The sequence below is a fragment of the Sorex araneus genome, chromosome 2 (genome assembly GCF_027595985.1).
Source record: "Sorex araneus isolate mSorAra2 chromosome 2, mSorAra2.pri, whole genome shotgun sequence".
Lineage (NCBI taxonomy): Eukaryota > Metazoa > Chordata > Mammalia > Eulipotyphla > Soricidae > Sorex > Sorex araneus.
In genome coordinates this window covers 295,080,342-295,095,677 of record NC_073303.1, presented here as the reverse complement: position 1 = coordinate 295,095,677, position 15,336 = coordinate 295,080,342, and the positions used below count along the sequence as shown (strand labels likewise).

General features: G+C 39.2%; 1 protein-coding gene across 4 annotated transcripts in view; it reads right to left on the bottom strand.

Moving 5' to 3' along the window:
* DCUN1D1 (defective in cullin neddylation 1 domain containing 1) overlaps positions 1-15,336 on the bottom strand; it is a 35,286-nt gene that overhangs the window by 13,336 nt on the left and 6,614 nt on the right. For all 4 annotated transcript variants that reach the window (XM_055127115.1, XM_055127112.1, XM_055127113.1 and 1 more), the window contains 3 exons: positions 8,146-8,362; positions 6,389-6,557; positions 2,330-2,460 (listed from right to left, as the gene is read on the bottom strand). In XM_055127115.1, coding sequence (XP_054983090.1) covers positions 2,330-2,460; positions 6,389-6,557; positions 8,146-8,320 — 475 coding nt within the window. In that variant the 5' untranslated portion in view covers positions 8,321-8,362. The remainder of the gene's footprint in view (positions 1-2,329; positions 2,461-6,388; positions 6,558-8,145; positions 8,363-15,336) is intronic.

The following is a 15,336-nucleotide window of genomic DNA, read 5'->3' as shown; positions in this document are numbered from 1 at the left end:
TTAGAAAACGTTCTCATAGAATCACATTTAATTTTGTCAAAATATAAAGCATTATATAAAATACAACATTTTAGTATATACACATAAATTTAAAGACAAATTTTTATGGAATGAACAAACAAGAAAAAAAAAATGGTACAATTAATGCATGATCACCGTGAGAAAAATAGAGAAAACTAACCTAGGTAGTCTAGAGAATCTGGCCAGCAAAATAAAAAAAATTTCCTGTAAAAATAAAACCTGGCCCTGAATTGAAATCAGTTGAAAAGCAAGCTTCTTAATTTAGACATTGCTCAATGAATATTTTGTAAGCCTTTCATCAGTTCAGTCACACACAGTCATTTCTAAGGGATACAGTGGGCTCGGTTTAGGGGTGACTCCCAGCGGTACATGGCACCATGTCAGTCCGTTCAATGCTTAGCGGTCCAGCAATGTGGTGCTACCTGGACCTGGTCATGCCTGGGGCCACTCCAGCCACCCAGCAGGTGCTCAAGGACGAATTCAGGGCTGAGTGAATTCTGGCCCCTATGCATGCATGGCCTGTGCCTCTGACCACTGAGCTCTCGCCCAGGGTCCCACATTTAATCATGCTTTAAGCCAATTCTTCAACGCAAATATTGTACAAGCATCCCTTCCTCTCCAGCTTTCAATCCCTTCATAAATCCATTGCCTATTCACATAATCCTCTACTCGATGCTTCTTCAACCTACATATAAAACAAAAAATGACTGGCATAGAACTGGAGCGATAATACAGCAGGTAGGCATTTGCCAACTCGGGTTCGATTCCTCCATCCCTCTCAGAGAGCCTGGCAAACTACCAAGAGTATCCCACCCGCACAGCAGAGCCTGACAAGCTACCGGTAGAGTATTCGATATGCCAAAAACAGTAACAAGTCTCACAATGGAGACGTTACTGGCGCCCGCTCAAGCAAATTGATGAGCAAGGGGATGATAGTGATGATGATGATAGGAAACTCCGATTAGTCTCTTCAACCACAAAATCTTTTTTAAAAAAATTGCTTTCCTCCCTGGGCAAGATATTTAAACTTTACATGACTCAGTTTCTTCACCTGCAAAATAAGGCTAGCACTCAGATACTCTGTATCTGGTACACAGCAGGTGGTGAAGTAATGAATGAAAGTGAGTATGTCTAAAGTGTTAAACATTAAATCACTGTCACTGTCACAGTCGTCCCATTGTTCATCAATTTGCTCAAGCGGGCACCAGTAACGTCTCCATCGTGAGACTTGTTACTGTTTTTGGCATATTGAATACACCACGGAGAGCTTGCCAGGCTCTGCCATGCAGGTGGGGCTCTCTGAGAGAGATGGAGGAATCGTACCCGGGTCGGCTGTGTGCAAGGCAAACGCCCTCGCCAAGCACAGAGAGGTTCAATTTTTAATCATAAAAGTTACTGCCATCATCAAAATCCCTATATGTCTCCAACTCCAAGCTTTTCTGTCCTATTTTAAAGTAGGGATCACCGGTAAGTCCAATTTAATATCCGAGCAAGCATTTGCACTATGATCAAATCAGATTTTGCTTTCTCCTACAAAGCAGTCAGGCTTAGGTCTGAAGCTGTGGCCTACTCTTCACAACTTTTATTCTCTCTTGCCCAGTTAACACCAAATCCTTTCATTTACACCCTACAGCTAGCCCCAGAAGGCCTTCCCAATCATCCCTGTTTGTGTGTTTTTACACCTTTTATCTAAAACTCTCATGGACCGTTTTTTCGAATTATCTGCTACTAGCTTTTCTTTGTGAGTCAACTGCAAATGACACTCTGAATGAAGCTTCCACTCCATGTCACCAAGCCATCCCCAAAGCATAGTTACTACATGCAGTATAATTTATTCATCTGCTGACTGGTAACAGAAGTTAGTCCTGGTACAACTATAAGTGATGACCATTCCTTTTTGTCCCGCTGTGGGCCACACCCAGGGGTGCTCGGAGAAAACATGGGCGGGGAAACCTGGGCTGGGGACCAAACTTAGAGCTTCACACATGCTACTGGCTCAACTTGAGTTATCTCCCCAGCCCTGACAATCATTCCTATTCTTTATTAAGTTCCAAATGAATCATAACTAAAACCAGATTTATCTGACCTAACAAATATACATAAAATTTTAACTATTTTTTGAATTGGGCACCTTAAAAAAAGTAATAAAAGGGATTCACATGTGCTTTTCAGGGTATCCTTAAATTGAATAGATAGGTTCATGCTTCTCAATGGTTTTCATCCTGAAAATGATTTTCCATCACAAAACCATAACGTCAATATAATTGAAGTATATCAAACATAAAATATAATTTTTAAAAATTCTTACCTAATCCTTTTTGTCCTGGATTCTTTGCAAAATTAAAAGTAAACTGGTAAAAATCCTTAAATCGTCCTGGTTCTTTCAATTCTTGCTCCATCTTGGGTAACTGGGACTTTAGTTTTTCTATGCTGTCACATCTACATTGTAAATTTAAATATATAAAAAAAAACCTTTCATTACAAATTAAGAACTTAACTTCTATCACAACTTGTATTTATTTTATAAAATTTTTTTCAAAAGTTAGTTGCAAAATCGTCTTTTTCATATTACAGAACCATGCGAAGAGAAGGCCTGTGATGATTAAATGTTAGAAATCACTACTTTTAAACTAGTCTGTCACTTTTAATGACTTTATTCACCGGACTATCAATACACAGGAACTGCAAATGTAAGCTGCAGAGAACTGATGAGAAAGTATAGCAATCAACATAATCATCCCCTTAAACCATAATTGATACTCTTTACACAGCAGCAAATCATATGTCTAATTTCCAAAAATAGTCTCTTATTAGGTCAGAAAGCATTCCTCTTAAAAATTTACATCGTAATATACAAAGTATAAAGTACAAAGTATTGCGGCTGGAGTGATATGATAGCACAGCAGGTAGGGCACTTGCCTTGCACATGTCCAATTTGTCCTGCATATGGTCAAACCCAAGTTTGACCCCAGCATCCCATATGGTCCCCCCGAGCCTACCAGGAGTGGTTTCTTGAGAGCAGATCCAGGAGTAACCCCTGAGCACCACCGGGTATGGCCCAAATATCAAAGTATTCTAGCTAGGTTCACCTCTCCCCTGTCTGAATGAAATGCCAAATGATGATTACACTTTTTTCCCTTTATTTAAAAAGCACTTAACTTTAAGGAATTGAAAGGGTCTGAATACCACATTTTACTTTCTACCTAAAAACCCTCAAGTACAAACAGTGTAGTTCTTAATGCCTTCATAAGCCAATCATGCTTCTTTTCCTCAAAATCATTACTGCTTTTATTTTATCTTCTTTATATAGCACCTTCTGGGATTAACAAATCAAAAATCTTTATTTGGAAGTTCATCAAGCATTTTAGTTAAAAAAAACTCAAGTTTCAAATAAAAAATAAAGAATTCTAATGAAAAAATTATGCTACCATAGAAAATTTCAGCAAGTTGAGAGCTATGGGCTTTCACTGCAGAACATAGTGTCAGGCCTGTTGTTAATTGGTGTCTATTAATTTTTTAATTAATGCTCTGTGGCGCTGTCTAGTAGACTCCAAGATATGAGATTTCATTTTTCTTGAAAGCTGGATCAATGTTATAGGTTCCACCAATAGAGGGCAATAAAGACTTCAAGAGGAAGAAGGAACTTTCCTTCAGCTAGTTTTCAGCAAAGGGCAAGTTTCCAAACGGGGGGCCCAGGAGCGCCCGCCTGCAGTGTCAAGGCCCATATGGCTCCACACTCCTGGTCCGTTTCTTTGTGGCAGGAGAAGCCGGAATCACAGTCCTGCAGCAGATACCCCTTCTTCTTTCTTCACGTTCTAGATTTCTTCTCTACTCATTTCCCTCAGCCACAAGGGGTCATAGCAGATTTTCACAATTACACCCTAATATTAGACCTTCGGGCTTTCTTCCGTTCTCTCAACATGATAAAAACAACATTTTTACTTTCTCGTTTAAATGAGTTTTTGTGTTTTATTTGGACCCTACTGAATTACAATGTCCCTTGGCTCTGATTCTCTCTCCTATACGTAATATTTTTGTCTTTAAGAGGGGAGGGCAAGGGGGATAAATTTAAAGATTGTTTCAAAGGAAATGGGCATTTTCCAGGCTCTGATGACAAGGAGATTACCAAGAATGGACAAGAGGGCTGAAGGGCCCTGTGTACCATGGCGGAGGAACATGGGCACTTGGGTGGTAGATGTGGTCTGGCAAGAGTTACAATGTACCCCTTATACTTAAGTACACGGACTCTTGTAAACCAATGCTACATCAATTTTGAATAGTAAAGTAAGAAATTGGCTAGTTTTTAGTTCAAAATAAAAAATACTCAGGCTCTAAATTACTGAATTCAAATCCTGGCTCTAATATTATGTTTTGTAGGGGGAAGGATGGGTGGAGGGAGTAATTTGTGTATGCTGGGAATTAAACCCAGGGGCCCCATTACATGGCAGTATGCAAGGGGGAAGGATGGGTGTGTGTGTGTGTGTGTGTGTGTATGCAGGTGGGGAGGGTGTGTGTGTATGTGTGTGTGTATGCAGGGGAGAGGGTGTGTGTGTGTGTGTGTGTATATGCAGGTGGGGAGGGTGTGTGTGTGTGTGTGTATGCAGGGGAGAGGGTGTGTGTGTTTGTGTGTGTGTGTGTGTGTGTGTGTGTGTGTGCACGTACCCCCATGAATATATTGCGGGTATATACATACTCAGTGGGTGTCAGGGTCTATTCCTGGGCTCTGCACTCAGGGATCACTCCTGGCAGTAGTGACACATGTATATTAAATACAGCCATATTCCTCTGTCTCTAACATTTTCTAATTCTCTTATTTCTCTGTACTTCAGTTTCCTTCATCTCTAAAACTTAGCAGAGTTTCTAAAATAAATGTTCAAAAGTGTTAGCTATCACTGGACAGTCACCCACTAAAAACAAAGCGGGCAAACGGCTACATATCCGTAAATATTCTTGAAACCTCATTTAAGTATCAAAAATTAAAGAATTCATCTTTACCCACTGACTTTCCAATCTATCTCAAGACATTTAGCTAATCTGCCAAGGTTCAACTGAACAAAAAGCGTGTAGTAATTTTCAAGATTTCAAATCCTAAGAGGTTTTTTTTTATAAATTCAAAGTTTGTTCATAATCCAAGTTTTCTCATTTTATTTATCCATGTTAAAATTAAAGCATAGTAACATTGAAAGTATAATAATAATTTTAATACCACTAATTTTTAATGCTTTTTTTTAAAAAAAACTAGGAACAAACAAGTGAAACTATAATGTGCATGGGGCTAGGAATATGGCTCAGTAGTAGAACACAAATGTGAGACCTGTATTTAATCACCAGCATAACAAAAAGGTTTTTCATAAATAAATAAATATATTTGCTGTGTAACACATAAAGCCGGCCACAGATACCTGACAAGTCATGGAAACTTAATAATAATAGAAAGAAACTAGAACGTGAGTCCATTTCTCTTCACTCCAAAGTCTGTGGTTTGGTGGATTTTTTTTAATTTACATTTAAAATTTCAAAATATGATTCAGTTCCCAAGTAACTTTCACAATAATGTACCAATTTTTTTTAATTTTTAAATGTTTATTTTATAAAATAGTTCACAAAATTTGTTTACATTTCATATTCAGACAGCAATCCCAACCATTACGTTCCCGCCACCACATTTCAGATGTTTCCACCCCGCACCCCAATCCCTGCCCCAAAGCAGAACCAAAATAACATATTCTGTATTGCTGTGGAAAAATGCTGAAAATGCTACTAAAAAGTATCCTTAGAGGAAAGAGTGTGGAGATTGTTGTACTTCACCCAGGCCATTAAGCCCTTCTCTAAGAGACCACTAACATGTTGTTAAAGGTTGAGCGTGGTGTGCTCAAGCCTTGTAGCTCAACCTTTAACATTATTTTTTACAGATATATATGTAGCACTGTTGTCCCGTTGTTCATCGATTTGCTTTAGCGGGCACCAGTAATGTCTCCATTGTAAGACTTGTTGTTAGCACAGTGGGTAAGGCGTGCACACAGCCGACCCAGGTTCGACTCCTCCATCCCTCTTGGGGAGCCCGACAAGCTACCGAGAGTTATCTCGCCCGCACGCAGAGCCTCGGTAGAGAGTCTGCCTTGCATGCAGCCAACCCGGGTTCGATTCCTCCGTCCTTCTTGGAGAGCCAGACAAGCTACCGAGAGTATCTTGCCCACACACAGAGCCTGGCAAGTTCCCAGTGGCATATTCGATATGCCAAAAATAGTAACAGATATACATATCTGTAAAAACTAATATTTCCCTCCAAGATTGGCTGCCTCCTACTTTGAATCCTATCAAATGTGGTGCAACTGTACCAAATTTTCCCTGGTAATTATATACTCACCCTAACTCTGTCATGCCATCCATAAACTCCTGTTTGGAGAATTCGCACTGAGTTGCTGCTCTGAACTTCCATGCAATTATCAACACGCTAATGCTGGCTGGATCGAGTGCCAGGTCATCACAGAACTGCTGAATACCATCTATTCCAATTTTATTTTCATCTTGAGGATCTTTAAAACAAACCATGATGCAATATTAATTTAGTGCCCAACTTTGTTATTCCCTAAAGTGAAAAATATAAATACTTTATATTTCCTTAAAATATAAATGATCACATACAAATTGTAACAGACACATTCCCTTATAATTTAAGGCCACACTATCACCAAAATCCTTAAGACTAGAAAGGTATATGCAGATGGGCACCTGATTTTTTTTTTCCTTTTCGGCTACACGGGGTATTGCTCAGGGCTTACTTCATGTGAGAAAGTCCTATATTCACACATTCAGAAAATCAAGACATCCCTTTACTGAAATAAAGGATTTTTACTGACCATTTTTATCCACATTTTAAGTAAACATTCAAAATTAAGTGTGATCTACCAAAAATGTATGAGGTAGGGGTTTGGGTCACACTTTGCAGTGCTCAGGAGTACCGGGAATCTAATTGGGGTCAACTGCATGCAAGCACCTTAACCTTTGTGGTATCTTTATGGCCACAAAAACATTTTTCTTAAAAGTTCACTGGGGGTGAGGCTGGAGCCATAGCACAGCGGGTAGGGCATTTGCCTTGCACACGGCCGACCTGGGTTCAATTCCCAGCATCCCATATGGTCCCCTGAGCACCGTCAGGGGTAATTCCTGAGTACAGAGCCAGGAGTGACCCCTGTGCATCGCCAGGTTAGACCAAAAAGAAAAAAAAAAAGTTCACTGGGGGCTAGAAACACAGTATAGCAGGTAAAGTGCCCATCTTACACACAGCCAATCCAGCTCAATCCTGGGGCCACACAATCCCCAGCACTCTAAGCCCTACCAGGAGTTATCCTAGCACAGAGTAAGGAGTAAACGCTGAGAACAATTTGGTGTGGCCCCAAAGCCACATTAAAAAAAAAAAAAAGTTCCTTTGGGGCTAGGAAGATAGCACCAAGGGCTGGAGGGAACACGCTGTGTACAAAAGCCCGAGTTCAAGCCCCGGCACCCCTCGGCCCCCCAAGCACTGTGGGGTCTACCTTCGACCACTGGCTGTGCCCTCCCCTAAAATTTTTTCATTTCACCACAGCAATCATTTCAATTATATGTATTTTCAATGACAGCCCTAATCTAAATATTAAAAATTAAATAAACCAAGCCATAAACATTTATTCCTGACAGCAAAAAAGAAAAAAGACAAAAACAAGGAGAAAAGGACAAATAGAACCACAAACCACAATCACATATATTGTCAAATGGATTTTCTAACAACCCTTGACTTCTGAACATAAATGAAATATAATTCCAATTTTGGAAAAGTCTTAAAAAGAAACTCCAACATACATTTCTAAATAAACAGTGTACATGAAAGGATCAAGCTATTAATTACTGTTTCTCAAAAGAATAAGAAAGACTTAAACTGGCCCATCAGAGAGTTAAAAGATGGAGATAAACAGGCTAAGAAAAAATGTTAAAATATTTTTCTTTCAGATCACATAAAGCAATTTTAAGATGTACAGAGCTGTGCAGGACACATCCATCCCATTTACACTTTCATTTTATTTCCCACAAGAAACATTTAACTTTAGAAATCTGGTACAAAATATTTAGTTATGTGCAGACACTCACCTTTGTATCTATTGTATAGTTGTTCTAACTTCTTCCTGTCCAGTGATCCTTTTACACTCTCTCGTATATAAAGTTCAGGATTTTGGAAAAAATTGTCTGTTGCAACATCTAACTTCCAGTCATTTTGAGACAGACAACTTACTGCTGTTTTTTCACTAGACTGTGTGAAGATCATAAACTGACGAACTTTATCCTTCTGCGATGATTTCAACTTGTTCTATTGAAATCAGAAAATAAACTGAAACTATGTAAAATCACAGAAAACTAAGTATTTCTATATGGCTGACTCATTATTCTTAGCAATATTTTTGCCTTATAAAACATTTTATTTAGTTCAAGGCTTATTTTTTATTTTTAATCAGAAAGATGCATTTCATAAAAATCGAAGCCAGAGTCGAAGTGTGAGTAAGGTGCTTGCAGCAGCCTTGCATGCTGAGACCCAGATTCAATCTCTGGGACTACCAGCACATGGTCCCCCAAGCCTGCCAAGAGTGATACCTGAGCGCAGAGCCAGGAGTAAACCCTGGACTTAGCAGAGTGTGGCCCAAAAACAAAACCAAAAGATTTAAAATCTAAGCCACAAATTTTGGGCGAAAAACACTAGGATAGAGGCAAAGGGAGTTCAAGCACTCTGCACTTCCCCTCACAATGCATCATCAGAAGACGTGTAACTACTGCACAGAAAGCATGGCTACTGTCAATACCTTGACTTTTGGCCAAGCACAAAGATCTAAAAGGATGCATATAATAGTGCTGAGAAACATGGTATAATCTAGCCAGTCAGAAAATTCAAATAACCCTAGGGAACAGTGAGATTAGCAGGTGTTTGTGTATTATTAGGATAAAGAATGTAAGGTACAGGTCTCACATTACAACACCCCATCTGTTTTCTTGTTACTTTCAGTGAGAAGGTAACCGTATGAATATCCAATACTTCTCTTGAAGGTTTTCAGTAACAAAGATAATTATCAAGAAAATTTCCTTGTACTTTCACACAAACTGGAAGCAGTAAAATATGAACAAGTATTTTACAAGAAAAATTTTAATAGGATTCTGTTTTTCACCTGGGGGGAGAAAGAGGGGCGGTGGGGGGGTATAGGGTGCCAGGGCTGGAACCCAGGTCATATGCACACATGACAACTGCCTTATCTGTATACTATCACTCCAACCCCACCATACACTATTTATAAACTCTATGACGTTTTCAAGAAAAAAACTATCAAGGAGAGAAATAATTCGATCACAACCCAAAAATGAAACTTTGCAAAATCAAGTCTGAAGACCAACCCTATGTCCTGCAATATGAAAAATACTGATGCCTTGCAACCTTATGGCAGGTATAAGGTATATTAGTAGGATCTCTGTAAATATGTTATGGCTTAGGATCACAGACTTTAAAGTCTCAACATGTTTATTAAAACTAAGAAATTATAAGATCACCAACCTCCTACTTCACTAAAATCCTGCTGAACCATTGCACAGCAAACACCTCATGATCCCTTTACTGGACATCTCTCCATTACCAAAGAGCTCCCCGTAGAAAAACATTTCAGAGCTGGGGAGGTGATTTGAAGGGCTGGAGTAGATGCTTCACAAGTGGGAGCCCTGAGTTTGGTCCTTGGCACCAGAGTCCCCTGAGCACCATCAGGGGCAACTCGCAAGTTACTACTTCATAGGAAAGGAAACCACTTTGATCTCAACTTTTGCTACTGAAAACTATTTCTAAAATTAGATTCCTTTATTGCTTGAAAGATACAGAATATTGAGCTATGTTTTAATCCGTCTCTGAAAAACAGAAAAGTATCTGAGGGTCATCATGATCTTCAAGACTACTATTTAATGATACAGAAAGTACTGGATTTTAACCTAGAAATATATCAACCACAGGCCACATCCTAAAAATTTCTTTAGAATTACCCCGGGTTTGTTTTCTTTTAATAACTTTCCCTTCATTCTTCTCAAAGTTAAGGAAGCAAAACAATCAGGATTATTTTATTACTCAGTATTAAATCCAGTGCTCTAGTTCCTAAAAAACATGAATAAACGTTGGGGGTGGGGGCGGGCAGCATACACAATTTGTCACTCCAGCAAGTCTAAAAGAGCCAGTCACTCTACTGAAGACTTCCTGTATGAGAGTAAGAAAATAGGAAATGGGGAATACAGGCCAAACTAAACTATACAAGTGAATTATCTCACTTTTTGCTTTTTGGGTCACACCCGGCTGATGCACAGGGGGTTACTCCTGGCTCTGTGCTCAGGAATTACCCTGGCGGTGCTCAGGGAACCATATAGGATGCTGGGAATCGAACCCGGGTCGGCCGCGTGCAAGGCAAACGCCCTACCCACTGTGCTATCACTCCAGCCCCCTCACTTCATATTTTTAAGTATGTCATAAATATCTATATAGTGTTAAGTATGAACTATTTTAATTGGCTTAAATTTACAGAACACTGCTAATAATATAGATAAGAAAAGGGGCTGCAGCTACCCGTTTCCAAAAGGATAAAAGAGTGACACCTTCCAGAGAGAACCCTTTAACCTACAAAGGGTAAGGTGCTTGCCTTGCATGCAACCAACCTGGATTCCATCCCCGGTCACCACAAGGAGAGATCCCAGAGTGCAGAGCCAGGAGTAAACCCAAAGCACAGCTGGGTATGGCCCAAGAACAACAAAAAATAAAATACCTGAGTGATACTGGACAGAAAGCTGATAGTAGAGGTTGCTGCAAGGCTAAGTGGTATCCTACCAGGTCTAGTAAGTACTCTCCCTTTATATATTATAATGTAGATTTTACCCTCCCTCTGCCTAGAGGAAATCTTAACACTTGCTCTCCTATTACAGATACACTCAACTCTGTGAGCTAACGCTGATGTGAAGGAAACCTGGAGTATGCTCCACATGCCTGCCTTTCCTCAAGTCTAAGAATTAACACTAAACTGTTTTTCCCCTAGACCACAAAGGGGCACCAGTCAAGGTGTTCAGATTTTGAAGTATGTACCAAAGGTTTACATTTTTATTAATTTTATTAATTTTTTTTTTTTTGCTTTTTTGGGTAAATCCTGGCTCTGCACTCAGGAACTACCCCTGGCGGTGCTCAAGGGACCATATGGGATGCTGGGAATCGAACCCCGGTCGGCTGCGTGCAAGGTAAACAACCTACCCGCTGTGCTATTGCTCCAGCCCCCAATTTTATTAACTTTTAAAAAGAAAAAGAGTATCTAGTCATCAAAGAATCATTTTCCAGGGGGCATGACTATGAATCTAAAAACAGGTGGAAGAAAAAATATGAATTTTCTCTATTTCTACAGCAAACCCTGTAGGGAGCTTCCTAAGAGGAAAAAAAAAACCATAAAAAATGATTCAAGCACATAAATGGAGTATTTAAATAAGCCTTTACTTTAAGGCTTATTTAAAAGAAACAAACTAGACTGGTCATTAAGATTAGCAATACAACCAATACCCAAATTAGGTACCACAAGTTTTCTAGGAAATCCTGTACTAGTATAAAAACTGCATAAAGCAGAGAACACACTGAGTATTTTTATTTCTAGCACCCACCTCAAAAAAAAATATACCTAGGAGAGAGGAGGAAGGGGAGCAAGAGAAAGAAAGGGATACTACAGGAAAGGGAAACTGTCTTATAATAGAAAGTTAATTACAACTTAACAAAATTGCACTTAAGTCAATTTGACAATCTATCTAATTCAGAAATACTACCATAATCTAGCCAGTAACAAGTACTTGCTAATCTTTCCAAAATAAAAAATCTGGTTACAAATACATACTGTTTAACCCAAGTATAGTAGAAATAAGGACCAGGAAGTTTGCTCCACAGCTTGGAAGCCTGCCTCACATGCTGGGGGAAAAGGCAGCTCAGAGAGAGAAGTGACCACCAAGTAAAGGGTGCTTGGGGGACCCCTTGGGATGGGAGATGCATGTGCTGAAAGTAGACTATAGACAGAACATGATGGCCACTTAATACCTGCACTGCAAACCACAACACCCAAAAGGAGAGAGAGAGTAAAAGGGACTGTGCCTGCTACAGAGGCAGTGGGGGAGAGGGTTGGAGTGGCTGAAGGGATGCTGGGAACATTGGTGGTGCATGGGCACTGGTGGAGGGATGGGCGCTCGATCAGTGTATGATTGAAACGTAAGCAAGAGTTTGTAAGTCTGTGACTGTTTCTCAGTGATTCATTCAAAAATGTAAAAATAAAAAATAAAAATAAATACATACATACTATTTAATACTTATAAGTAGCACTAGTTCACTCAAGAAGACTGACATTTCCAATAAAAGTTTATCTGGGGGAAAAAAACGTCTAATTCTTTGATGTAGCTAAGTATTCTATAGTCAAGTATATTTTTCCACTGAACAAGTATATTGTAATAAGAGTGGAAAATCAAAAAGGATAGAGTTTGTTGGTTTTTTTTTTTAAGAAGTACATCATGTTTCAAAATTCCTCCTGTAGGGCTGGGGAGAACTTAGTACAGGAGGTAGGGTGCTTGCCTTGCCCACAGCTGACCTGAGTTCGTTTCCCAACAGCCCATATGGTCTAGAGTTCCACCAAGAGTGACCCCTGAGTACAGCGTCAGTACTAAGGCCTGAGCACAGCCAAGTGTGGCCCAAGAACCAAAAAGAGTAAAAAGAAAAGTAGTTCTAGCATGTCCCTCAAATAAAGCAACAATAAACAATGAAGAGGGGGTTTATTAAGTCCAAAACTTTATAATACAAATAATAAGTGATATTTTCAAAGCAAAAATTTTGGACAAAACCTATTCTGTTTTTCGTATTCTCAATGCTGGTTTCAAATTTTGTATGAACAAAAAGAAGCAGACATTAAGACCTTGATGGTTTTAAAGGAATTAATTTTCTGCTTCAATTCTAGTTATATCAGGATTTGACTTATCTAGCTCACAAAAGGCAATGTTTTCAGAATCAAAACACTGTAAGAATCACCCATAATTATTACTAAAAGCTATGTTAGTTCTCATATTTATATGATTAACGGTTTAACTTCAAAACCTAAAGAGCTCGTTTTAGTACAGAAAAGTCATACTTTCCACGTTAGCTACATAGTAGTCAGCACATAGAGCCAAATGTTACCAATACTCCAAACCAACTCATCTATAAAAGACCTTCCCATAAACTGTAGGTTTGAGGTCAAAAGTGTAGGAAAAATCAATTCAACTAACAAGACTACCTACTCTTAAAAGGATACTTTCACCTAGGGGCAAAAGTTCAGCAGGAAAGCTAGACAAGAATACAGGCAGGTGCAGCTAGAGAGCCTCTTCCCCTCTACCTACCTGGACAGAACCAGCGGCAGCAAGTACATTATTAGTGAAGAGTGCGTGATTAGTAATGAATGCAGACTCTCAAGCCAGACTGGCAGGATTTTAATCCCACATGTGCCTCTTAATTGCTGTGTGACTTTGGGAAAATTACTTAATCTCTGTGTGCTTCAATTTCTTCACCTATAAATAGTGTGATGGCTAGATAAATTAATTCAGGTTAAACTCTTAAAACTACAACAAGCATATAATAAAAGACTCCTTTGCAAGTCCAAGAGGAAAAGACAATACTCCAGAGGAGGAAAAATAAATTTACATAACTGGTTAAAAGAAGAAGCACTGGTAGCCAATACCTGAGATCCTACTGTGTGCCAATACTTATGCTAGTGATCTACTCATTAATTCTGCAAGGTTTTAACACGCCTCCAAAGCTCAATTAGTGGGGCTAGAAATGAGAAATTCTGGTGCCTGGCTTCAAGGCAACCAGCCTTTCCATTTATTAGACACAGCCAGTAAGTTAAAAGGAAAATAGAACAAATGAAAGTACAACCTCAAATTTTGTGTGCACTGGAGGAAAAAAATGGAAAGGTGTGAGCAATAAAAATATTTCACCTATTTTTAATAGAAAATTTGACTTTTCCCCATTCCAAATGTAAACAGTCTGTATTCTGACTAAAAATTGTCCATTAAGTTTTCCCTCATAACCTAACTTAAAAAGACAGGAATTTCCCTTTAAGGGTTTTACTTTTTTTTTTTTTTTTTTTTTTTTTTGCTTTTTGGGTCACACCTGGCGATGCACAGGAGTTACTCCTGGCTCTGCACTCAGGAATCACCCCTGGCCATGCTCAGGGGACCATATGGGATGCTGGGATTTGAACCCGGGTCGGCCGCGTGCAAGGCAAACGCCCTACCCACTGTGCTATCGCTCCAGCCCCCCTTTAAGGGTTTTAAAGGAAGAAAATGATGGGTTATTTTTAAGTAATTCTACAAGAAGAAAAATGAGAGTATTCTTGTTTACTATATTTTTTATAGTAGTATATTATTTAAAGGTTGGGTTAAAAATCTAGTTTTAAAATGTAGGGGGGTGGAAATTACGGAAGCAGTAAAAGTTATTGTCTTTTCCAATGAAAAGGCTTGAAACCCCGAGAAAATACAAACACACGTACAATATTGTTAAAAAAAAAAAAAGCGCAAATGTGTACAATTTCAAATACATACAAAACCAGAAAAGTTTTCAAGTTTTTAAGTTATAATCTGTAGAATAATAACTTATACTTAGGCCTATCCTTGGTATTATCCATTTGAAGACTTACTGCACTTTGGCAGGTAAACCATTTTTAAGAGGCAGTAGTATATTGCTAAGTCCATTGAGAAACAACAGACTCCCACATTATTGTACTGATATTTCTATACAATTGCGATTCACCTTAAAAAAAAAAGTTCCTGGACATTTATTTGTAAGATCCCATCTGGGTGTGTGTTTGGTTTGGAAGGGGGGTGGGGGGTGCCCACATTCAGCAGTCCTGGGAGGGCTATTCTCCTGCCTGGTGCTCAGGGGACCTTGCAGTGCCAGGACAGTCACCGGGCACTCACATGTAAAGCATGTGTTCCAGCCCTTGGCATAATCTCTCTGGCCTCCAACTTTGGTACATTGTTAAGTGGAACGTTTGACTGGTTTAGAGAAGACTGTCTTACCTAAAGTTGTTCTTACTAACAGCTGATCAACTGTGTTAATATACATACTAGCACTGCACTGTTGTCCAGTTGTTCATCAATCTGTTCGAGCAGGCACCAGTAACGTCTCTATTGTGAGACTTGTTACTGTTTTTGGCATATCGAATACACCACGGGTAGCTTGCCGGGCTCTGCCATGCAGGCGGGATATTCTCACAGTAGCTTGCC